This window comes from Cnephaeus nilssonii, assembly GCF_951640355.1.
Source record: "Cnephaeus nilssonii genome assembly, chromosome: 19".
In the NCBI taxonomy this organism is placed as follows: domain Eukaryota; kingdom Metazoa; phylum Chordata; class Mammalia; order Chiroptera; family Vespertilionidae; genus Cnephaeus; species Cnephaeus nilssonii.
Window position 1 is genome coordinate 40375235 of NC_137090.1, and position 25026 is coordinate 40400260.

Consider the following 25026-nt stretch of genomic DNA (forward strand, 5'->3'; position numbering starts at 1 on the left):
ATCCCCGCCCGCGAAGCAGAGGGGACCTGTGGCACTCCTGGAAGTCTAGGTTGTGGGAAGTGCGATCTCTGTCCGGGCATCCCAGCTACACACACACAGGCCACTTGGGTTACAGGTTTAATGAAGTCTAAAAGGCATGCACGATCATGGTTAGAGATAGGGAGGCCCCGCCAGGCTCTCTCTTTGCACCTCAATAGAAACGATGTGGTGTCCGGGTACCATGGCCAAGCCCAGCACACGGGGTTCCCCAGCAGAGAAGGAATCTGGAAAGAAGGGTCAGAACATCAGGGAGGCAAGCCAGCGTCGGTCCCGCCCCTTTTGAGCCACGACTTCTAGCCTCCCAAAATAAGGGGTGCAACCAGGCATTAAAGGGGAAATGCCTGAGTGAGGCTCCACCGCATTCCCGCGGTGCATTCCCCCAGCACTGACCCGACGGCTTGAGGAACTCCTGCGCCGAGCCTAGGATAACATTGCAGTCGCGGTCGGTGCAGAGGAAGCAGCCGACCAGCGTCCGTCCATCTGTCATACGAATGCGCATAGTCTTGTTGAGTAGCGCCTCCAGCTGCTGCCGGGCGCGCGCAGCCGGCGAGTCCTCGCGCTCTCCATCTGAGTCCTGCGCGGGGCAGGACACGCGCTCAGACCGCGCCGCCGAGGCTACTGCCCGCCCACGGAACCACAGCTCCCGACAGCCCGCGGGGCGCTCACACTAATCCTAGAGGCTGCCGGGAGCTGCAGTCCCCCCACCATCCCCCCCCCCCATCTTGCTCCCCGACTGCCCCTCAATCTTGTAACCCAAGCCCGCGCTAACCCCAGCGCTTGAGCTGCTTTGACGCCGGCTGCAACAGCCATTCTCCTCTCGTAGCAGCATGGTCGGCCCAGCTCCCGCCATTTGTTCCGGGGCCTCTTCCAGGCCCTTCAACTCCCTAAGAACCTTTCGGGTCCGGTGATCTGAGATCTCGCGAGCTCTCCCGGCAGCTTTTCTTTCGCGAGATCACCTCTCCTCCTCCTCTTCTCTTCGGCAACTGCAGAGATCTCGCGAGCTTCTACTTTCCAGCGCTGTGGCTCACTGAATTCTATTATGCCGGATGTATTAAGATATCGCGAGAAATTTTACCACTAATTTTTTTAAACATATTATAAGAACCCTGGAATTTAGCAAGAATATATATTTTTTCAGAATCGCACAGTTCCCTCTGTTTTTCTGCCTCGCGATAAAGTCTGTTCTAAATATCCCCTGTAGCCCAGGCCACTCCGAATTCTTCCCGGGACTCCTGAGGACGTTAACTCAATTATTTGAAAGCGGGACTCAAACTACGTTTCCCATGGATCGACGCCTCTTCGCCCACCCAGCGTTTGATCTCTGTAGACGGTGGCTGAAAAAGGACAATGGTTTCCATGTCAGCGGATAAACGCTTTGGTCTTAGCTCCAGGATGAGGGAGGATGTAGTAATGAGCGTGTGCTGAGGAGCGAGGAAGAAACTTAAAGGAGCCGGCGACCAATAGAGCAAGAGCCATGCCACGCCGGGGCCTAGTTGCCGGACCAGACTTTGAGTTTTTCCGGCGTCGGTATTTCACGCCGATTGAGGTGGCCGAACATAACCAACCGGAGGACCTCTGGGTGTCTTACCTGGGATGCGTATACGACCTAACGCCGCTGGCACAAGAACACAAAGGTAAGGACCACACTTTGGGTCCGCTTCGGGTGTGTTTGTGGGTTGCCTGGTTTGGGGGCGGCTAGAACTGACGGCGACTGCCCCTTCCCAGGAGACCTGCTGCTGAAACCCATCGTGGAAGTTGCGGGTCAGGACATCAGCCACTGGTTTGACCCAAAGACCAAAGACGTGAGTTCTGCCTGGTGTTGGGTGTGTGTGTGCGGGTGGGGTGGGGGAGCACTGGAAAGTGAGGATGGGGAGGAAAAAGAGGGGCTAACCAGAGCCCGAGAGGGTGACTGCTCCCACCCCCTCCCCCAAACCCTGCTTTGAAGATCCGAAAGCACATAGATCCGCTGACTGGTGCCCAGAGATACCGCACCCCGCGGGGCCGCTTTTTGCATGTCCCACCTCAGCTGCCTCGTTCCGACTGGGCCAATGATTTCGGGAAGCCCTGGTGGCAGGGGTCGCGATATGAAGTGGGTCGGCTGTCCGCCAAGACCCGGAACATCCGTATCATTAACACACTCACGTCGCAAGAGCACACACTGGAGGTGAGAACTGATGCCTGGGGGCAGGTTAGAGGGAACTGGGAATCCCAGCAAATCTCCAAGCAGATCTTCAGGCCATCATCTCTCCCAAACCGGTGGAAGCTGTATTTTCACCCCCTTTTAGGTGCAAGCCAGGAAAGCAGACCACCTAGGTCCCCAGGGTTGGTCCCCAGTGGCTGGGTCACAGGGGGTAATAGACTCCTTTATAAGTTCAGGGCAGCAATTTATGTATCTTAGTGCTAGTGGTCCATGGAAACTCTTACATGCTGTGTTTTGGACAGCAAATGCAATTGGACTCTTAATAGTCTATTGTGGGGATGAAGTTACCGGGCAGTGACTTGACTTTGACCGTTAGGGCCATCTATTAGAAGTGGCTGCCACACAGACAGGTAGGTCTTTAGTGCCATTCATTGCATGCTGGAGCTCCAACTTCATTTCTGGGGCTGTGGAGTGTCTGAAGCTATCTACCAAGGGAGGCACTCTGATCCCAGCTCATTTTTTGGGCTCTTGGCCTTTGCTTGGAATGTGTGTGTGTATGTTCCACCCAGAATTCTGGGAGTGGGGTGCTTTTGTGTTCTCCAGGTGGGGGCCCTAGAATCAATGTGGGAAATCCTACACCGCTATCTCCCCCATAACGCACATGCTGCCAGCTACACATGGAAATATGAAGGGAAGAACTTGAACATGGAATATACCCTGGAAGAGAATGGGATCCGGGATGAGGAGGAAGAATTTGATTATCTCAATATGGACGGTGCACTCCACACACCTGCAATACTGCTCTACTTCAATGATGACCTCACAGAGCTATAGGAAAGGAGATATATGCTTATATAGACTCAAAACATATTTTGAATTTGGCTGTTTCTGTACCCTGTAGGAAAAGAGATGGGGATGGAGTGGGGGAATGCCTGGACCTAGACTTCCTTTCTACTCTGGGAATTGACCTGTGGTTCCCATGCCCTTACGAAATATAAAGGTCCTATTTCACAGGTCCATTATAATTTACTCTGAGAAAATTAGGGAGAATGTTAGAAGTTAATTTTTTTAAATGATATGACAAAATATCTTGGACTAAGGAGATGTAGAAGAGGATAGAGTTCAGGTAGAACTTTTTTAAAAATTATTTTTATTGATTTCAAAGAAGGGAGAGGGAGAGAGAAACATCAATAATGAGAGTCATTGATTGGCTGCCTCCTGCACTCCCCACACTGGGGATCAAGCCCACAACCTGGGTATGTGCCCTTGACCAGAATCGAACCTGGGACCCTTTGGTCGAAAGGCTACCACTCTATCCACTGAACCAAATCGGCTAGGGCTCAGGTAGAACTTCTTGATAATAAGAGAAAGAGAAATCCTATACAGGGATGAGGGATGGAACGACTTTTTTTTTTTTTTCAATGATGGAAATGGGATGGCTGCAGGAAGATGGTGTTTACAAAGACAGAAATAGGAAATGTCTATCATTGGCCATACAAAACTGGCTAATCTCCCTTCTGAATAGTATTTGCCAGCTGAAACCCAAGGGAAAGAAAGGAAGTGAATGGTTACCAGGTAATTAATTTAGTTTAGATATTATATTATGTGCTTTATACACTGTTTAGTATAACTACCCATTACCACTATTTTACAGATAAGTCTTTTGAAGTTTAGCAAGATTTAATAGAACTAAGGCAGACTAGTTAGTAATCAGGAGGTAAACCCAAGTCTGCCCAATTCCAAAGTCCATATTCTTTTCATTGTAAAGGAAATATCTCAATGTTCTAGGCTCATTACGCAATGCCTGTAGGCTTATTGTGCAGTCAGCTGTTTTTTCCTGCAGCTATTAGCGAGGTATGCAGAGACAGACAGGAGGCAGTGAGGTTAAGTATCAGCTGAGCAATAGCTATTGAAACTACTTCTTGGTTAATCCCATAGCAAAATTTTCTCCTGACATTTTCAAGGCGAAGAGGTGGGTATATACTGATTCCAGGAAAAACTAGAGTTGGGCCTTTGGAGTGGGACACTTTGGATGGTGGAGCAAAAGGGAGGTAAATAGCACAGTATGGGCCTGCACCTCTTAGGGAATGTGAGGATGCAGGGTTGACTTTGCAAGATATTGTTTCTACAATAACAGGCTTGACAGGGGTAATGTAAATAGAGGAGCTAATTAAGTCAAAATTCCTGAGGACCAAAAGAGAACCACCAGATTTGGTCCCATTTAACGTAAGCAGGGAAGGAGAATGAGAATAACAGGTGAATTTCCTGATGGTAACAGGCAAACAAGAAGCAGGGAGGGGATAGTGCATCCTCCTGACATAGGCCCAGAGTAGAAAAAGGTGGCCCCTGTGAGACACTGGGTGGGCTGCATAGGAGTTGTTGTGTTTTTTTAAATATATTTTTATTGACTTTAGAGAGGAAAAGAGAGGGAGAGAAACATCAGTGATTAGAGAGAATCATTGGCTGCCTCCTGCATGCCCCCTTCCTGGAGATCAAGCCTACAACCTGGGCATGTACCCTTGACCAGAATCGAACCCAGGACCCTTCAGTCTGCAGGCTGACACTCTATCCACTGAGCCAAACCAGTTAGGGCCATAGGAGTTTTTTGAAGGGCCAACTATGAAAGGCATGGACGAAGGTGGAGACATCTGTATTGGTTTCAGCAGCACCTGAACACAAGGTGAGAATTGAGGGATTCTTTTAGTCCTATGTATTGCAAGAGTCCATGAATTACCAGAATCATTTTGATGTTTAATCAACTCTCCAGTTATTTTGTGTGCATCTTGTTTGTCCAGTTAAATCCTAAACTGCTTGAGAACCAAAGCTATGTTGTTGCTGTGGGCATGTGCATCCTCAGGACCTATGCCTATGGGATCTGTCCCTCTTCCAGAGTCTCCTACTTCAATACCTGTTGCCAAAAACACATCCCTCTCCTCACACATCCAGTCACTCTCCAAGTAGACTATAACTCCTAAATATCTCTGGAATCCATCTTCTTTTTTCCAAGCTATCATCACCTGTGTTAAAATTATGGATGTAATTGGCTGGCTGGCTGCTAGATTGTATCTCATTAGAGCATTAATCATGTCCAACTTGTTTCTTGCTGTATTCCAAGTGTTAGGCACACAGTTGCTGCTCAATAAATTTTGATTGGATGAACTCAAATGTTAAGTGATTTCATTTGTTTATAATAACCAATGAATGGGATGTTGTGTCCTAGGAGGCAAGGTGAGACCAAGAAATAGGATGTCTGGATCCTGTGCTATAGTCTCTATCCACAGGTTTCTATTTCCTTGCTCTCCATAGATCCAAGACCAAAAATTATTCCATGAGGTTCTTCCTCTCACCAGATTTTTGGAGCAATCTGTCATTTCCCCATTTGGCCACTAGGTGGCTGTAACTGTCTACAAAGTCAGGGAGGGGACTGGAGGAGGGAAAACACTTTCAAGTTCTAGAGGTTAGGATTAAAGATGGCCCCTTTGAAATTTATAGGTGGAAGGGAAGGATCTGAAAAAAAGGAAAAACTACAAGGCCATTATTCTATTAGCAATACGTTTATTCCTGTTTTTAGTTTTCCCTGCAAGCACATACCAGGAAAGGAATGTAGTTTGAGAAATAAAATTCAGCCCTGACCTGTGGTCTCAGTGGTTAGAGCCTTGCACCGGAGAGGTGCAGGTTCCATTCCTGGTAAGGGCATCTTGTCAAGGGCATGGACCTGGGTTGCAAATTTGATCTGCTGGTCAGGACATGCAGAAAGCAACCAACAGATGTTTCTCTCCCCTTACCACCCTTTCTTTCCACTCTTTCTAAAGGTCAATGGAAAAAATATCCTGGGGTGAGAATGACCAAAACAAAAAAAATTTAATTAATGTTTAAAAAATCATGGGGTAAGTAGAGGATCTGATTACAGGTGTGGGTGTGTATGGGGTGAGGCATGGAGCTATGGAAGGAATAAAGACCACAGATTTTTAAGATAATAGAGTACATTTGTTTATTAATATTTACGTTTTGGGTAGGGGGCTATAAAGCTTTCCACTAGGCACTATTTTGTTCCCTAAATATCCAAGACTGGATATTTGTATGAAGAATATGTAAATAATGCCTTGGCCTAAAACTTATAAACAGAACATGAGTGTAGGATCTCTTTTGTTCTGGAGGGAAGTGGGGTGGCAGAATATTGAAAGCTGCCTTTTCACAGTAAATCATAGCAGCTTCAAGGGACTCAATTGGCAAATATTCAAATATTTCCCACAAGTCTCGACCCTATATACATACATCACTAGGGGTAATAAAAAAATTTTTTTTATTGTTGTTTTTTAATGTTCCTTGCAGGAAGCTTGCCTGCTCAATGGGATAAAATACACACACAAAAAAGAAATGAAAATTGTACCTCATAAAGGACCAAATTATATTATAGAAAAAGTTTCCACCCTCATGGCAAATCACAGGTGGATTCTTAACCTGGACCTGCAGAAATGGTTTCTAAATATTGTGTGTATGTGGGCACACGTGTATTATTTTGAAGAAAGGTGCTATAATTTCCATCAGTCTTTCAAACTGGATCAACCTCATACCCCTGAATAGTACACACAAACACATATACACACAAATATTTTAAAGACACCCTCCCCATCCCTCCAGCCGTAGCTGGTTTGGCTCTGGATAGAGTGTCAGCCCATGGACTGAAGGGTCCCAGGTTCGATTCCAGTCAAGAGCATGTTCCTCGATCCCCATCCTGGTTAGGGCACAAGTGGATGTGTCTCTTTCACGTTGCTGTTTCTCTGTGTGTCTCCCCTTCCCTCTACTCTCTCTAAAAATATCCTCGGAAAAATACCCGTGGGTAAGGATTAACAAAAAATAACAAAATAAAGACCTTCAAAAGTAAAATATGAAAGGTGACGATACAGTGTCATCCTAGGATTTCTGACATTTGTCTAATCGTCTACCTCAACCTGTTATATCTCTGTTACCATGGCAGCAATTCCTAAAGAATTAATCTTTGGGGCATAGTTTATGATTAGTCTGAAACATTTTAGTACTGTCTCAAATTCTGATCTGGAATTGGAGCTGAGTGCTTATGACCACAACACCCAGTCATGACATCAGGATCAGGTTAACGCACCCAGCTCCCACAGCTGAGTTTAGGTAAACCACATAGATGTTTCATATTGGGAGAACAGCCACTTTATGATGGACCAGCAGGAGCACACGGAGATTTAGTTGTAGAGAAAGCAGATAATTTGAAACCTGAATAATGTGGAAGTAAAAGATTAGGAGGCATTCAAAATACAAATAGATATGCAGTCCAAGTACTGAGTATTCTAGGCACATGGGAAACACTAAAAAAAAAAGCTGGGGAATGGGAATAAGTGAAGTCAGACCACTGAAGTGGGGTCAGAGGTAAAGAAGGTTGAGATGAAGAACAAGATGGTAGACTGCTAGAATTAAATCTTTTACTGGGAGCAGCTCAGCTCCTGCCCTTTGGGAGCTTAATGTTTAGTGGGAACTTGGGCATCCAGCTTCAATCATCTGACTTAATCATCCCTTTATCTCCAACAGCCATATAATGCCTGACCAAGAGTACAAGAAATACATGTTTGTTTCAGGAATGAATGGCACACGTTACCCCCACTATTCAAAATGTCTGAACTCAGGAGCCGAATAGATTCAGATAATGTGGTATCCATTGCTATTTGCCCTCTCTCACTATTTGGAGCATCTGAGGAGATCTGAATAATATCATTTGTGCTGATAAATTCTTCTAATCCTTCTATAGAATAGTAAGGAAGATGAAATATTCCCTTGCCCTTAATAAACAGCCTAGAGGGGTAGGTATTACTCCACCATAGTATATCAGTTGAGAATGTATTTGGTTGCAAGTAACAGAAGGCTGACTGCTGGGCCTAACTACAAGGGGTTAATTTTTCCTCACATACAATGTTTGTGGTATAGTGACTCCACTAGATAGTTCATTAATGTCTCAGGTAGCTCCTGTTTTTGTTCTCATGTTTATGGTCTTTGGGGCTGTACTCCTTCTAGCCTGGATTTTGGGCAGGAAAAGAAGAAGAAAGAAAGGGCAATGCCTATATTAAGCAAAAAATTTCCCAGGCATCCTTAGCAGACCTTTGACTGATAGGAAATACATTACACAATAACCCTTAGCTGCAATGGAATCTGGGACAGGATTTTATATTGACATCCACAACAAAAGCAGGGTCCACTCCTGTGGAAGTCTCGAGAGAATGGATGCTGGGTAGGAACTAGTGATGTCTTCCACGAGAAGTGTGAACGTGCTATTCTATTCATCCACTCATCAACAAAAAAGTCACTAAGCACTTTGTGCCAGGCACTGTTCCACTTACCGGAAATACAGCAGTGAACGTGACAAGTAAGTCTCCTGCTTTATTGGGACTTATACTCTGGTGGGGAAACAATAAACAAGTAGACATTTCAGACAGTACTGAAAGCTATATACTATATTTGTATATGTATGCACATACATACATATGTAAACACACACACACACACACATATATGTATAAATGCCAAAAGTACTATACAGACAAAAAACGAGAATCACATGAGAAGAATGGTGGAACGATCAGAGGCTTGTCTGAGATGATCACAAAGATTGCTCTCTATTACCTGTAGATCTGCATTTACCTACATTATCACTTAATCCTCACAAACTTAAGTCCTATTTTATTGACACTGAAAAAAGAAGGAAATTGAAGCACAGAGAGGTTAAGTAATTTGCCAAAGGTCATACAATTAGTAAGTAGCAGAGGTGGGCTCTGAACCACATAGTCATAGGCCACCCACAATTACTGAGTTGCACCACCTCCCTGCATTATAAACATAGGATGCTGTTTCAGTTACCTATCCCTGCTTAACAAAACCATCTCAAGACTTAATGGCTTAAAACAACCACCATCATTTATTTTGCTAATGAACCTATAATTTGGACAGGGTTGGATAGCTCATTTCCATTCCAAAAGGTGTCAATTGGGTGGATTGCTGGAAGCTGGAGGATTCACTTTCAAAATGGCTCACTCACATGGCTGGCGAGTTGATGTTGGCTATGGGTTCTTTCCCATGTAGGCCTCTATGTGGGGCAGGATGGGCTCCCTTAGATTATGGGGGCTGGGTTCCAAGAGCAAGTATCCCAAGCGAACCAAGAGGAAGCTGAATCACCTTATATTACCTTGCCTCAAATCCAAGGGAAGGGAACTAGACTTCACTTCTCAGTGGGAAGAGTGTCAAAATTAGTTTGTAATAAGAGCATTTTGGATGTTGAATATTATGATGGCCATTTTTGAAAAATATAATCAACCAGCTGCATTGGAGGCAAAAGGAGGGATATCCAATTAGTCTTGGGTGTGGATGGAGAAGTAGGAGGTGGGGAGTTGATACCTGAGTAGAGCCTTTTTTGAAAACCTAAGTTGGAATCCTGACCCCACCTTCCATTTATTCAATTCATTAATACTGAGTATCAAGTGTCATGTAGTGCTGGAATCTGTGAATACACTAATGAATAAGACAATTTCTGCCCTCAGGAAGCTTATACAGGCAGTCCTCGGGTTACGTCGGACTCCACGTACGTCGTTTTGTAGTTACGTCGCCATCTCCCATTTATTTATAAAAGAAAAAGTTCCATCATTTCGATGTATGTACATATGTGCTTTATGTTTTTTATTATTTATTTACCACAAGCAAAGGTCAGGAATTGTTATCTTTCTTTTAAATTTTTTTTACTGTTTCACTTCATTACTGCTGTGTATGTGCTCCATGTGAGTGATGTAGGTGCTTATGTAGGTGGGTTCCAACTTACGGTGGAAATCGAGTCACGCTGTACCGTAGGAATGGATAGGATCTCCAACATAACCCGAGGACTGCCTGTAGTTTAGTGGGAGATTCAGAGAAATTTGTGAGCCTCTTGTCATCTTGCTTTCACTTGTACACAACAGCCCAGAAAAGCTTTTAAAGTTCTCCTATTTAAAGTCTGCCAAGGCTTCCTATTCCTCTTAAAAGGATGTAAGGACACCCTTACTATCATGCACAATGTGATGATTTGGCTCTTCCATGCTCGTCTTTGTCTTCCATCATGGCCTTTAAGTTCCTGGAATCCCCCAAAGCACCTTTCTGCCAGGGCTTTCTCACATGCTATTCCTCTACATGGAACAACACTCCAGTCTCCACTCATCATTTGGCCAACTCCTGCTGCTTAAAGTCTTTGCTTAAATCAGGGGTCCTCAAACTTTTTAAACAGGGGGCCAGTTCACTGTCCCTCAGACAGTTGGAGGGCCGGACTATAGTTTAAAAAAAACTATGAACAAATTCCTATGCACACTGCACATATCTTATTTTGAAGTAAAAAAACAAAACAGCAAAAACACAAACGGTCTCACCTCTAAACTGTGCTTTTATGCCATTTATTCCGCGGGCCGTAGTTTGAGGACGCCTGGCTTAAATGGTACTTTCTCTGAGAAGTCTTTCCTGATCCCTTCAATTATAACAAATCTTTTATCAGACCCTCTCAGGCTGCCCTAAAACATCATAAGTTACAATTCAAATATTTAGCTTTTTGCTTTTTCTTTTGTATTTTTTCTTTTTAAAAAAAATACATATATTTTTTTATTGATTTCAGAGAGGAAGGTAGAAGGAGAGAAAGGTAGAATGATGAGAGAGAACTGTGGATCAGCTACCTCCTCCACACCCCACACTGAGGATCCAGCCCCGACCAGAATTGAATCATGACCTCCTGATTCATAGGTCAACGCTCAACCACTGAGCCACACCAGCTGGGCTTTCCCTTTATTTTATTATTATTTTTCCATCGCCATTTATTCCCCATAAACCCACTTCCACCTCCACCCACTCCCCTACCTCCCCGCGACAGTCACCACACTGTTGTCTGTGTCCATGAATTCTTTCTTTCTTTCTCAATCAAATATTTAGTTTATTGTTTAATGTCCATCTTCCTTCCTTCTGAGACTGTAAGTTCTAGGAGGGCAGGGACCACATCCCTAGCCCAGTGCCCAGCCCAGAGCAATTAATCAATATTAATAAAATTAAAAATATAATGTGAATGCTCCCAAAGGGCTAAGTATGAAATGCCTTATGAACACCCAAACACAGTCTGGGGAGATCAGGGAAGGCTTTTTGTCGAAGCATCATCTCAAGCTGAGACCTGAAGGACAAGGATGAGGCAGCCAAGAGACGAGAAAGAGGAGGGTAAAGAGAGAGAATAAATGGCATAAAAGCACAGTTTAGAGGTGAGGCCATTGGTGGAGAGCTCAGAAGCAGAAATGCAAAGAGGAGTAAAGCTAAGAGGAGATGGGAGGTCCTGGAAGGGTGGGCAATGAGAGACATTAAGGTCAGACCAGGTCATGGGAGGCTTTGTAAACCAGGTTGTTTTTGTGTGTTTTTTAAAAAGATATAACCCACATACTATAAAATTTGCCACTTTAAAGTATACAATTCAGAGTCAAGAATTTTACAGAGAATGGCATGGTAAGATGTGCATTTTTATTTATTTTTTATTATTTTTTTAAAATATATTTTATTGATTTTTCACAGAGAGGAAGAGAGAGGGATAGAGAGTTAGAAACATCGATGATAGAGAAACATCGATCAGCTGCCTCTTGCACAACCCCTACTGGGGATGTGCCCGCAACCAAGGTACATGCCCTTGACCGAATCGAACCTGGGACCTTTCAGTCCGCAGGCCGACGCTCTATCCACTGAGCCAAACCGGTTTCGGCAAGATGTGCATTTTTAAAAAGTGACTTGACTATATAATGTCAAGAGAATGGATTGGAGGGAAGAAAAAGGGAGGGGAAGAATGTGGAGACAGACTAATGCTACTGCAGCAGTTCAGGAAAGCAATGAAGGTAGCTGGAACTAAGTTAGTGGCAGTGAGGATCAGTGAATATGAACTGAAGTTAAGAAAGAATTATACAACTCAATAATTTACTGGGAGGGAGTGTGGCACATAAAGCGCAGTCAAGGATGACACCCCAGTTTCTGGACAGCATGACTAAGATGATAAATCCACTGATGGAGAAAGGGAATGCTAAAGAGGAATCTGATTGGAGAGGAAGATGATCTATTTTTAGTTAGCTGTATGAAGTAACTTTGGGCATGCAAATACAGATGTCTAGATCTTATTGGATATATGACACTAGATCCTAAAGAGAGCTCTGGTCTAGAGTTATAAGTATGTAAATTATCAGCAGAATAACTAATGCTAAAGTCAAAGATAAGATCAGCTCAAGAATGAAGTGTGATCTGAGTAGAGGGCCTGGGAGGAATAAGATCTCAAAGAAGAGGAGAAGGAGACTCAGAAGGAAAAGCCAGTGTGGTGAGAAAGACCCAGGAAAATGGTGCCATGGAAGCCAGAGAGAGGATATTTGAGAGGACGGGGTGGTAAGCAGTGTGAAAAGTTACATAGAGGTCAAATAAGATAAGGACTTTAGTTTCCATAATTTAGCAAATGGCAAAATGGTGGTGTATTAGAGTTCTAGTTGGATGAGATATGAATGGGATATTCACTGAAGAAATCCAACTGCAGAAGGGAGGAGTTTTCTGGCTTTGTAACCATGCACAGAATCCTTTCCTTCCTTTAGTTTCCATTTAACCATAAAATACAGGTAACAGAAGTACAACGTCACTAAGGACAATAGGTATAAACTGGGATATGATCACTTAAAAAGAAGCAACCTCCAGTGTTGTTAAGATTAAAATAAGATATGGGGAAATGCCCAGCAGTATAAATGGTCCTTGGAACAGGCACAGGAAAATTTTAGTTTTCTTTCGCTCTCCTTGTGCTAGCCACTCTTTATTTAGTAAGGAATGCTTTCCTTGGGATATCCCAAGATTTGGCATTATTAGGCATCCAGGTAACATTTGCCATAATTAGAAAATCAGTAGGCCATATCTGTGATTAACATTTGGTTTTCTGATCTAACAATAGTGTTTGTGGCCTGGCCGGCATGGCTCAGTGGTTAAGCTTCAACCTATGAACCAGGAGGTCAAGGTTCAATTCCCGGTCAGGGCACGTGCCCCAGTTGCAGGCTCGATCCCCAGCAGGGGGCGTGCAGGAGGCAGCCAATCAATGATTCTCTCTTATCATTGATGTTTCTCTCTCCCTCTCCCTTCCTCTCTGAAATCAATAAAAATATATATTTTTTAAAAGTGTTTGTGCCTCCATTAGGAAAATTATTTGCATTCAGTAAAATGTGATTTGTTTCATATCATGCTGGAGTTTAGTTTATTTACATAAACTAAAGCAAGGAAAATGGCCCAACTATTGCGATAAGAGTAACTAAAGTCAGCACTTTGCTTCTTCCATTTAAGGTGCTATCATAACTCTGATCATGAATTCCCTCACCTTACTATTATCTTAAGTGAATCTCTAAGTTGAGAAATGGCTAATAGTAAGTAAACTTGTTTAGAATAATGGCTACCAATTATTGAGTGCCTTATAATTAGTCCTTTATGTAAGTTAGTTCAGGTGTTTTTTAATCTTCACCCAAGGATACTTCCATTGATTTTTAGAGAGAAAGAGAGAAATATCGATGTGAGAGAAAGACATCGATTGGCATCCCAACCAGGGCTCAGGCCAGAGAGGATCTTGCAACTGAGGTATGTGCCCTTGACAGGAATCCAACCTGGGACCCTTTAGTCCACAGGCCAACACTCTATCCACTGAGCCAAACTGGGTAGGGCTAAGTTAGTTCAGTTTATCCTCACTACAGCCATGTAAGGTAGGCATTAATATCCATGTTTTACAGATGAGGGAACTGAGTTTGCCCAGATTCACCGTTAATAAGTGACAGAACTTGGATTCCAGGTGCTACCAGACTCCAAAACTCAAACTCTCTAATGGAGGGAGTGGGTAACTTCATTATTTGGCTTTGGAATACAATGTAGGAGTTACACAATTTTGGAATATAGTCTAAAACGCTCCTTGTCTGGAGAGCTAGATGGTGAAAGGCCCAAGAGTAAGCAGAAGCTCAGTTGGTTGGGTGTCGTTCAGGGCACTAAAGGGTTGCTGGTTTGATTCTGTGTCAGGGCACATACCCAGGTTTCCGGCTCAATCCCTGGTGGGGAGTATGTAGGAGGCAGCCAATCCAATCCGATCCGATGTTTCACTCTTATCTCTCTCTCTCTCTCTCTCTCTCTCTCTCTCTCTCTCTCTCTCTCCACCCTCCCTCTTCCATTCTTTCTTTAAAAATCAATTTAAAAATTCTTAAAAAAAAGATTGCAGGTTCAATTCCTGGTCAGGGCACATATCTAGGTTATGGATTCAATCCCCAATTGGGGCGCATATGGGAGGCAACCATCGACATTCCCTCCCTCCCCACCTCTTCCTCTTTCTCTAAAATTAATAAAAAAAACATATCCTTGAGTGAGGATTTTTTAAAAAGTAGCAGTTACAAGGCAATGTCAAAAGGGGAAAATGTCTGGTGTTTGCCAGAAGCAGAATAGAGAGAAAGGTTTCTGGATAGGAAGTCGAGGGCAGGACTGAACCAGCTATCAATTTTCAGTGAATGGGTGGAATGATCAGGAGATAAGCAGAAGACCGTGAGGAAGTAGAAGGGTATACAGCGAGCCTTTTCACACAAAATGGGGGAATGTGGAAGCAACCCTGGAGATAAAGAAATTCCTTAGGTATGTGGTCTGTTTCCAGGGTTATTTTCCATATTACTTTAAACTATCTTTTTAGGACTACCCAACTTTATGAACAAATATTTGATATTCACTATCTACAATTCTCTCTTTCTGTATATTTTTAAAATTAATTTTTAAAACATTTTTCTTTTTACTATAGAATATGTGCTCTTCGCAAAAAATTCCAAGTAGAGAAGCATAAAGATGCAAAACAAAAATCATTCTTATTTCTATTACTCAGCAGAAACAACTATTAACATTTTAACCACATCTTTTTATTATTTTCCTGCATGGTTGAGATTATACTATATATATAATTTTATATTATTTTACGCAATTAAAATTAAATCACAAGCATTTGCTCATGCCATTTTACTAATGTGGCAAAAGGTTAACAATCAGAGCAGTTAATTTAAGTGAAGAAGTTATATACAGGGAGGGGCAGAAGTAGGTTTACAGTGTGAGTATGTGAAGCAGTTTATTCTTATAATACTATTTATTATTTATTTATTTATTTATTTTTACTATTTATTATTATACTAGAGGCCCAGTGCATGAAAATTCATGCACTGGAAGCGGGGTCCCTCAGCCCGGCCTGCCCCCTCACAGTCTGGGAGCCCTCAGGGGCAGGAGGCGACTCGGTAATCAGGGGAAAGGCAACGCCCCCATCACAACTCTGCTGCTGCCACTGCTGGCAGCGCAAGCCTTGGCCGGCCCTGGTTACCTGAGCCTCGGGCGGCCCTAGGTGGCTGGGCAGCCGCCATCCGAGGCTTGCCTGCGCCTTGGGAGTTGGCTGGGCAGCTGCCATCCGAGGCTTGCCTGCGCCTCGGGCTGGCCCTGGGTGGCTGGGGGGCTGAGGGCGGGTCCGGCCGCACCGTGCGCCAGATGTGCACCCCCACCCCCCGGCTGGGCTGAAAGGACTGTGGGACTCCAACAGCAGGCACAAGAGTGGCCGGACCCGCCTGAGGGCAGGTCCCGCTGCACCGCACACCTGCCACCCCCCTACACGCCCCCCCACGTGGCTGAAAGGACTGGGGGACTCAGGCAGGGCTGAAGGGACTGGGTGTCACCATCTTGTGGGTATGGGCGCTGCCATCTTTGTGATGGCATGACAGTCAATTTGCATAATTCCTCTTTATTAGATAGGATTATTTTCCACATGAACAACTGTAAACCTACTTTTGCCCCACCCTGTATGGGTATTCATTGTAGTCCTTTAAAAAATTTTTTTTAAATTGATTTCAGAGGGGAAAAGAGAGGGAGAAAGAAAAACATGATGAGAGAGAATCACTGATCAGCTGCCTCCTGTACGCCCCTACTGGGGATTGAGCCAGCAACCCAGGCATATGCCCTTGGCTGGAATCCAACCCGGACCCTCCAGTCCGCAGGGTGATGCTCTATCCATTGAGCCAAACCTGCTAGGGGTCACTGTAATCCTTCAACTTTTCTTTTTTTTTTTTTAAATATATTTTATTGATTTTTTACAGAGAGGAAGAGAGAGGGATAGAGTTAGAAACATCGATGAGAGAGAAACATCGATCAGCTGCCTCTTGCACACCCCCTACTGGGGATGTGCCCACAACCAAGGTACATGCCCTTGACCGGAATCGAACCTGGGACCCTTGAGTCCGCAGGCCGACGCTCTATCCACTGAGCCAAACCGGTTTCGGCCCTTCAACTTTTCTATAGGTTAGAAATGTTTTTTAATTAAGAAGTTACAGATGAGAAGGGAACTAACCTTGAAGAAAAAGCAAAGGAATGACAACACAAAATTCAGGATACTAGCTGGGTAGGAGCAGGAGAGGAATGTGGAATATGGAAGATCATCTGAGGCTCTAAAGATCTTACTACTGTTATATTTATTAAACCAGATGATGGATACATGGGTTCATTTTAATATTCTTTGTGGTTGATCTATGCTATATATATTATTTGAACCTATGAAATAGTCCCCAATAGATGAGATTTTTAGTTAAAAACCTCAATAAGCAATATTTTAATTGTTTCTCTTAATTTTCTGCTGTGTAACTTCCTCACCCAAACTAGCTGCTAAATACAATACTTTTCTCAGTTTGCAGTCTTCTTTTTTTAATTGAGATAAAATTCACTACTTTAAAGTGTACAATTCAGGAGTTTTTAGTATATTTACAAGGTTGTGCAGCTATCACCAATACTTAATTCCAAAATATTTCATCGCTGCAAAAAGAAATCCCATACCCATTAGCAGTCATTCTCCATTCTCCTCTCCCCATCCCCTGACAACCAATTATCTATTTTCTATCTCTGTAAATTTATTCTGGACCTTTCATATAAATGGAATCATACAATATGTGTTCTTTTGTGTCTGGCTTCTTTCACTTAGCATGATGTTTGCAAGGTTCATCCATGTTGTAGCATATTAGTACTTCATTCTTTTTATGGTTGGATTTTTGTTTATTCCTTAGTTGATGGACATTTGGATTATTATGAATAATGCTCCTATGAAGATTCATATACAAGTTTTTGAGTATGTTTCAATTCTCTTAGGCCTAGGACTGAAATGATTGAGTCATATGGAACTCTATATTTAACTTTTGAGGAACTGTCAGTTGGTACTCTTCTTAACCTCCATGAAGCATCTAGCATCAATTATTATATCTTCCCTCTGGACTGTCTTCTTGCTTTACCACAATAACACAAGCTGGTGTACCTACCACTCTAACAATTTCCATATTTTTCTTTGGCTTCTCTTCTCTCCCCTCCATTCTTCAAAGTTCCTCCATGGTTCTGGCCTCTACTCATCACTTGAGATACTAGCAATCCTTATCCGTTAAAGAGGTACCAACACCTACTATAACTTTCTATCATAAACTTATCACTCTAGTCAGATGAGGTCCACATACTACTTGCTAAGTATTTTCTTACTCAACCCAGACTGCCCTCCTCTCTGCTATATAAATCTGATTTATCCTTTGGGACCTACTTCAAATACAAGTTCATATGAAAATTCTTCACTTGTTCCCCTTCCCCCTACAAGATTTCTTTTCTCTGCATGCTCAGATTTTACAGCCCAGAGCAATCATCACTACCACATATTGTTTAACTTTCTGTGTGTTTATATGTCTGATCTCAAAAAGTGTCTCTCCTCTTTCCACCTAGCTAATCCTTTGGTCACTAAAAAATTGTATAGCCCTAACCGGTTTGGCTCAGTGGATAGAGCGTCGACCTGTGGACTCAAGGGTCCCAGGTTTGATTCCGGTCAAGGGCATGTACCTTGGTTGCGGGCATATCCCCAGTGGGGACTGTGTAGGAGGCAGCTGATGGATGTTTCTCTCTCATTGATGTTTCTAACTCTCTCTCCCTCTCCCTTCCTCTCTGTAAAAAATCAATAAAATATATTTTTAAAAATTGTATAGAAGTGTAAAAAGTCATCTTCTTTCTCTTGCTCTATAAAATCGTGGAAATATATTGTTAAATATATAAACATATGTGTATATATAAATATTACTTATTACACATAAATATAGTGTATTACATATTTACTCTGTATAAAAATATATATAAGAAGTACATATTATCAGAACAAAGAACAGACCTTACCACAGAAGGACAGGTGGCAACCTTACTTAGCTATTTTGGGAACCTCTGGCTTAGATGACTTTCCATCTCTAATTCCATGATATCCTCAGCATTTACATGCTTTTTCGTTATTTAAAAAGACAACTAGGAATCTCTTTAACACCTCTTTGTGTAGAAAATAGTAGATTGCAAAGTGCTTTTTCAGTTCTTCTATCTGCTTTGTTGCACCAGTTCATGTCTGTGCTCTATTAATCATTCTCATTGGTTCCCTACATCAAGATTTTAGCCTGGGTCCACAGACTTCAGAGTATTCACGACACCATGAAAACATATGTGATATTTTGTATATTTACTGGTTTTCTGGGTGAAGAGTTTATAACTTCCTATGATCCAGAAAAGGTTAGAAACTATTGCTTTGTGTAAGTTTATTGCTTTTGCTTTATATAAATAATTTTATTATTGCCTTTGAAGTCCCTTACAATGTTTTCCTTTGTGAGTGGGCATCTAATTTCTGGTTTGCATTTGACAGTTGCATGCCTCAGTTCCTTGTTCTCACTATAATGGTCTTCTCATTAAAACAAAAAACTTTTGCCCTAGCTGGTTTGGCTCAATGGATAAAGCGTCAGCCTAGGAACTGAAGGGTCCCAGGTTGATTCTGGCCAACAGCACATGCCTGGGTTGCAGGCTCGATCCCCAGTAGTGGGCATGCAGGAGGCAGCCAAGCAATGATTCTCTCTCATCATTGATGTTTCTCTCTATCCCTCTCCCTTCCTTTCTAAAATCAATAAAAATATATTTTAAAAAAATAACTTTCTTCTCTACCAGTCATATGGTATTTTAATTCTTTTCATTTTTTTTGAAGTACAGGAATATAGCAAAAGGCACATAGTGGGACTCACATTGAAAATGGCAGGGAGGGAGACAAGCAGCTGGAGAAAGCGAGACACACAGGCACAGATCAAGGGCCTAAGGACAGACAGAATAGACAGGTAAAAGAAATATAGAGGAACCTGGAAACACAGAGAGACACAAGAACGGAGCAGACAGAGAAGGGTGGCAGAAAAAAAGACAGGTTGGCAAGGAAAGAAAGGAGCTGACTGACAGAGAGGCAGGCAAGATCACCAAGAGGAACAGAAACAGAAAAACAGAAAGGAGTAGAGAGAGAGAAGGCAGAGAAAGGAAAAAACAATAAGGAAAGAAAGAAGACATGACAATATCTTACACTACCCAGTGCTTTATAATTTAAAAAGTGCTATCACATATATTATTGCAGGCAGACAGGGGGAATCCAGCAGACAGATGGGGTGATGGAGGGATAGAGGTCAATCAGACAGAAGAGAGGGAAGGTAGCCAGTCAGAAAGAGAGGCTAGAATGGAGCCCAAGACAGACAGTTAAGAGGAGAGACAGAACCAAGAAAAGAGAAGTGAGAGAGGGAAAGACAGGCGAGAGACACAGAGATGGAGGCTGAAATCGTTCAATTCAGGAATACAGGCAGTAAAAAGCAGAAATAAAAGAATAGAGCATTGTGTATAAAAGTTTTATCATCACCTTTCTGAAGAGACTTGGATAGAGGCTATATCTTTGTTTCTCCCAATGAGTTCTAACACCTCCAAGATGGCATGTGAGAGGAGGGAGTCAAAGGGAGGATGAAAAGGGAGAAAAGTTTTAGTAAAAAGCAGTTTTTTAGACTAGGAGAAAGACAAACTTCTTGGGCAGGCCTAGATCAACAGCCAAAGAGTGCTGCTAAACCTAAAAGGATCTACATCCATATACCTTTAAAAGAATTAATACAGATGTGGAAAAGGTAGAGCAGGCCTGTATCTAGTCTGTGTACATGTAAGCTCAGCTTACAAACTGTCTGTACTTATTAAATTGTACCCACATTTGTATGGTATTTTTCAGTACTACCAGTGCTTTTCTCAATTAATATATACTTGAGTGATGAAAAGACCAGCAGGGGTGGGCTGTCACCAAGACAACTTATTATGTAGATTGAACCGGAGATGAGAGAGCAAGCCCTTCCTAAGAGCTCCTCAGGTACTGGTAATAAAAGCACGTAACTAGCAACCAGCCAATAAAAAAGACAAATGCCACCTGGCTGGCATGGCTCAGGGGTTGAGCGTCAACCTATGAACCAGGAGGTTATGGTTTGATTCCTAGTCAGGGCACTGCCCAGGTTTCAGGCTCAATCCCCAGCCAATCAATGATTCTCTGTTATCATTGATTTCTCTCTCTCTCTCTCTCTCTCTCTCTCTCTCTCTCTCCCTCTCTGAAATCAATTAGAATACATTTTTAAAAAGACAAGTGTTATAAAGTAGAATAAAAAAGACAAGAGGCAAGAGATGGTAAGCCCAGTGAAATAGGAAGCAGTACTGACAGACTAACAGCAAGAAGCATTCAGCAGAACTAGGAGAGAAGTCGGAAAGAGTGTAGCAAAAAGCAAGTAGACATATAATGTAGACTCTTTTCTGGAACAATATCCAAGAAATGTGAAGTAGTGAGCAACTCTGAGGGAAGAACTAAGGGCAGGGGGAATAGCAAGAGAGGCTTACTCTTCACAGGACATTTTTAGTACTTAAAACATTTTATACCATGTGTATGTACTGTCTATTTAAAAGTTGATTAAAAAAATAAGAAGAAAAAGGAAAGCAAGCTGAGATGTGGACAACGGAGCCAGTAAGGCAGAGAGACAGCAAAATGGCAGGAAGACAAGGAAAGACTGGGAAAATGGCAAAAAGACTGAGGCGGGCTGACTGAGGAACCAGAAAGACAAAAAGAAAAAGAGACAAATGAAATGGAAGTAATCAATGAGAGAAGGCAAGGGATATGGCAAGAAGGAAGATAAGACTTTGGAGTAATGGGTTCACTGAGAGGTTTGGGCTTAGACTAGGAGGAAGAGAGCCCATCATCATTGATGGGATGTTGAGATAGAGGAAGCCAAGGGAGAAAAAGCTGATAAGCAGATAGACTGAAAAGATACAAGCATTGCCCTAGCCAGTTGGGCTCAGTGGATAGAGCGTCGGCCTGCGAACTGAAGGGTCCCAGGTTCGATTCTGATCAAGGGCACATGCCCAGGTTGCAGGCCTGATCCCCAGTAGGGGGCATGCAAGAGGCAGCCTATCAATGAATCTCTCTCTTCATTGATGTTTCTCTCTCTTCCTCTCCCTTCCTCTCTGAAATCAATTAAAATATATTAACAACAACAAAAAAGAGATACAAACATTAAACAGTGGGATAGCAGCAAGCAAGTAGGCAAGAAGACAGACATAAACGGAGGCAAAAAAAAAAAAATCATGAACTTAACAGGCATAAATAAAAGGAGGAACAAGTAGAAGGGTAAGATTGAGACAAACCAATACAGGGAACCATGGCAAGGCCTGGAAGGTAGACAAACCAAGACTAAAAAAGTGATAGAGACAGGCAGGCGGGGAGACAGATGGCTAAAGAGAAGTGGTGGGCAAACAGCCAGAGAAGCAGACAGACAACCAGGGAGAGAAATAGGCTGGCAGCCAGTCAGGGAGGAGCAGATCGGCAGGCAGGCAGACAGACACCATAATAGGAGTAAGCAGGTAGAGAAACAGGCGGAAACAAGGATAGAAGAAGAAAAATCAAGAAGTCAGTAGGGAGAGAAGAGAGCAGGAGAAGCAGGCAAGAAGAGGGGGAGATGGATAAGAGGAAGAATCAGGCAAATTAACATATATATGCAAAGCACACTCGTGAGAATGATGAATGTTTGTACAGGGATGCACACAGCCACCTTTAGCCACCCACACCTGCAGCTCATGGCACATGTGGCCTGATCCCCGGGCAGAAAGAGGCACTCAGCACGGAGGGAGAGGGCACAGAGGCAGAGACTGTGGTGCACATGATGTGTAGGGCTGTCAACAGACACACGAGGACACTCTTCCCAGACACACACAGAGGGGCCAGAAAGAGGGGGGGAGTCAGGCAGACATAAGGAAGAGGCACATGCAGTCAGATCCTGGAAGACAGAAGTAAACAGAACGAAGACAGACGTGGATAGTTGTTTAGAGGTATAGAACCTGAGGTCAAAGGGGTGAGTGAAAAATAAAGACACATACCGAGAAGCCCATATACAGAAAAAAGGGGATACTCAGACAGACTAGGAGCAAGAGAGGCTAAGAGGACATAATACAATCAAATGAAAGAGGGATAAGAGTTAGACTCACAGGAATGATACGGCAGCAGAGGCAAGATAATCCCAAAGGCCAGCTTAAGAAAAAGATGGAAATCAATGCTCAATAAAGTACATTAGTGTGTGTGGGGGGGGAGTGGGGGGTGGGGGTGGGGGGGCAGCGTGATACATCAATAAAGAACATTTTAGCCTCTTAAGCAAAAATCTGCAGTTTGCCTTGTCACTAATACTTTGTGGTTGCTGCCTACTACCCCTCTCTCTAAAGGTGCTCCTGAATACTGCAGAGGTTGCTGGGTGGCTGGCACCCATATTTAAGATATAGGGAAATAACCCAGAAGAGAAATGATTCCACAGACACAGGATGGGAAGCAAAGGGCAAAATGAGATGAAAAGAATAAGAGGAAACTAGAGTAAGAAAAGGATGACAAGAACAAAAAAGCTAGAACCGAGCCATTTGCCCTTTCTTTGCTAGCATTGCTCAACTGGCAAATTTTATTTTACGACTTCTCCGATCAAGTCTCTGGATGAGAAAGCTACTTTTTGACTCCTTTTCAATCTTCCATTTCATTCCTGGTACCATTTTAAAGATAAACACTGGGTACAGTTGAAAACCAAGGGTCAGAATCAGATGAAAATGGGAGTATAATCCCCTACCTCTTTTTCTTCTCAGTTCCAGCTACTTTTCTGTCATGGTACCTTAGTTTTCTTCCACTTTATCAGTGTTGGAGATCATGGGAGAAAGGAAATATACTGAAATAGGAGAAAAGAGAAAATCATTTCACAATCTTCAGACTTGATTATTTCCCCTTTATTCTAAAAATCTGTTCGATTTGCCCCTAAATTAATTTCCTAAGTCAGATGAATTTTATATTCAAGCAATTGGGGAAGGGAAGGGCAAGGTAACGGAGAAGAGTGAAGGTAAAATATACAACAACATTAATCACTGAAAAGGCTGGGCAAAGGGGAGAATCAAACATGGACTCCTTTAAAAAAAAAACACCTCAATCATTGTATCTATTCATATCTCTCCCCCAAAAGTCACTAGGATTTCTACCACTTTTTAAAAGAAAGAAAAATCCATTATCACTTCTCACTTAAAAGGTATGTGCACGATTAAACGCGTTTTGACTTCAATGAGGTATGTAGAAACAGTTATATATAAACATATATTTCATCTTTTTCCTTTTCAATGCCTGAAGGGGAAAAAAAACCCTTCACATCAAACCACTCCCTTCTGAAGTATTCAGGGAAAAAAAAAGCGCTTTTCTTTAGAGAAGGGAGGTGGGGAGGAAGAGACTAGTAAAGAAAAGAAAAAAAATTAAATGTAGTTGGACTAGTATCTAACTAGTTAACCTTTAACAATTTATGCTGATGTCAGACTGAGCATGAGTACTGATTAATGCCCCCCCCTCGAATATTTTTTATGAGGGGGAGTTAGTCACAGCAGCCATTTTTGTTTTATGCAGAAATCCTTCATGCCCCCCCCCCCCCCCCTGCGCGCACACACTCACACACACACTCAGTACACAGGAAAATATCTCTATTAATCTGTGCACTAATCAGTTATGAAAAAAGGGAGAAATTTGTGGGTTTCTGGGTAGAAGCTTGGAGATGGGGGTGTAACAGGGAGGAGAATGGGGTAGGGGTGAAAATGAAATATTAAGCCAGCCATTTTGTTTTAAAAGGGGATTTTCCCCCCTCTCCCTTTCTTCATGGAGGGGGTGGCGGTGCTGCAGGGGGGGTTGTTTTAAAAATAATTTCAAGGCGGCCATCTTAGTGCCTCAGCTCTGAGAAATATTTCTGAGCGCCCCCCTCAGAATTTAAATATATTTAAAGTAACGGAGAGGGGGGCAGAGAGAAGTCGAAAACTTTTATATATATATATTTATTTTTTTTAAATCCTCCTTTCTTGTTCTCTTGGAAGGCGAGAAGAAAAAAGTCTCTCTTCAATTTTTTTCCAAGAAAAAATTTTGGGGTGGTTTGGCCCCCCTCCTCAGACGGCGGCCCCGAGGGTGGGAGTTTTGGAGGGGGGTGACCCGGGGGTTTGGGGGGCTGGGGGAGGCTGAGGAGGAGGAGGAGGAGGAGGCCGCCGCCAAGCAGGAGGAGGAGGAGGAGGAGGAGGAGGAGGAGGAGGTGGTGGTGGTAGCGGTGGGGGAGGCGGGCGGGCGGTGGGTGGGGGGGTGGTGGGGGGGCCAGAGCCACAGGATGGCTTCCCCTCTGAGGGACGAGGAGGAGGAGGAGGAGGAGATGGTGGTGTCGGAGGAGGAAGAAGAGGAGGAAGATGAGGGTGACGAAGAGGAGGAGGAGGTGGAGGCGGCCGACGAAGACTATGAGGACGACGACGAGGGAATACTCGGGCGCGGGCCGGGCCACGACCGGGGCCGCGACCGCCACAGCCCCCCCGACTGCCACCTCTTCCCGCCGCCGCCGCCGCCCCCGCCGCCCCCGCCGCCAGGT

At 43.3% G+C, this 25026-nt stretch overlaps 3 protein-coding genes and 1 long non-coding RNA gene across 20 annotated transcripts in view; 2 read left to right on the top strand and 2 right to left on the bottom strand.

Annotated features, from left to right (window-relative positions):
• On the bottom strand, nt 1-1030 carry NAA38 (N-alpha-acetyltransferase 38, NatC auxiliary subunit). The gene is made up of 3 exons (XM_079796941.1): nt 809-1030; nt 430-613; nt 1-263 (listed from the first exon to the last, which is right to left on the bottom strand). Exons 1-3 carry the CDS (start codon nt 887-889, stop codon nt 151-153), a joined length of 378 nt encoding a protein of 125 aa, XP_079653067.1. The 5' UTR covers nt 890-1030; the 3' UTR covers nt 1-150.
• Nucleotides 944-16311, top strand: CYB5D1 (cytochrome b5 domain containing 1). Of its 2 annotated transcripts, XM_079796938.1 has the most exons (4): nt 944-1673; nt 1765-1841; nt 1985-2203; nt 2783-16311. In XM_079796938.1, exons 1-4 carry the CDS (start codon nt 1514-1516, stop codon nt 3011-3013), a joined length of 687 nt encoding a protein of 228 aa, XP_079653064.1. In that variant the 5' UTR covers nt 944-1513; the 3' UTR covers nt 3014-16311. The 2 variants fall into 2 exon arrangements, with proteins under 2 accessions (XP_079653064.1, XP_079653063.1); XM_079796937.1 differs by having other exon boundaries at nt 1985-2907.
• LOC307114472 overlaps nt 7335-25026 on the bottom strand; it is a 22857-nt gene continuing 5165 nt past the window's right edge. Inside the window, exons 2-5 of the long non-coding RNA XR_013815012.1 lie at nt 23224-23319; nt 10588-10682; nt 8542-10075; nt 7335-7426 (exon numbers count right to left, since the gene is read on the bottom strand). This is a non-coding gene — a long non-coding RNA (uncharacterized lncRNA). The remainder of the gene's footprint in view (nt 7427-8541; nt 10076-10587; nt 10683-23223; nt 23320-25026) is intronic.
• CHD3 (chromodomain helicase DNA binding protein 3) overlaps nt 24745-25026 on the top strand; it is a 27765-nt gene continuing 27483 nt past the window's right edge. For 11 of the 16 annotated variants that reach the window (XM_079796908.1, XM_079796916.1, XM_079796917.1 and 8 more), the window contains exon 1: nt 24746-25024. In XM_079796908.1, coding sequence (XP_079653034.1) covers nt 24775-25024 — 250 coding nt within the window. In that variant the 5' untranslated portion in view covers nt 24746-24774. Of the gene's footprint in view, nt 25025-25026 lie in introns of all 16 variants that reach the window. The other 5 variants (XM_079796909.1, XM_079796911.1, XM_079796912.1 and 2 more) reach the window with 2 other exon arrangements.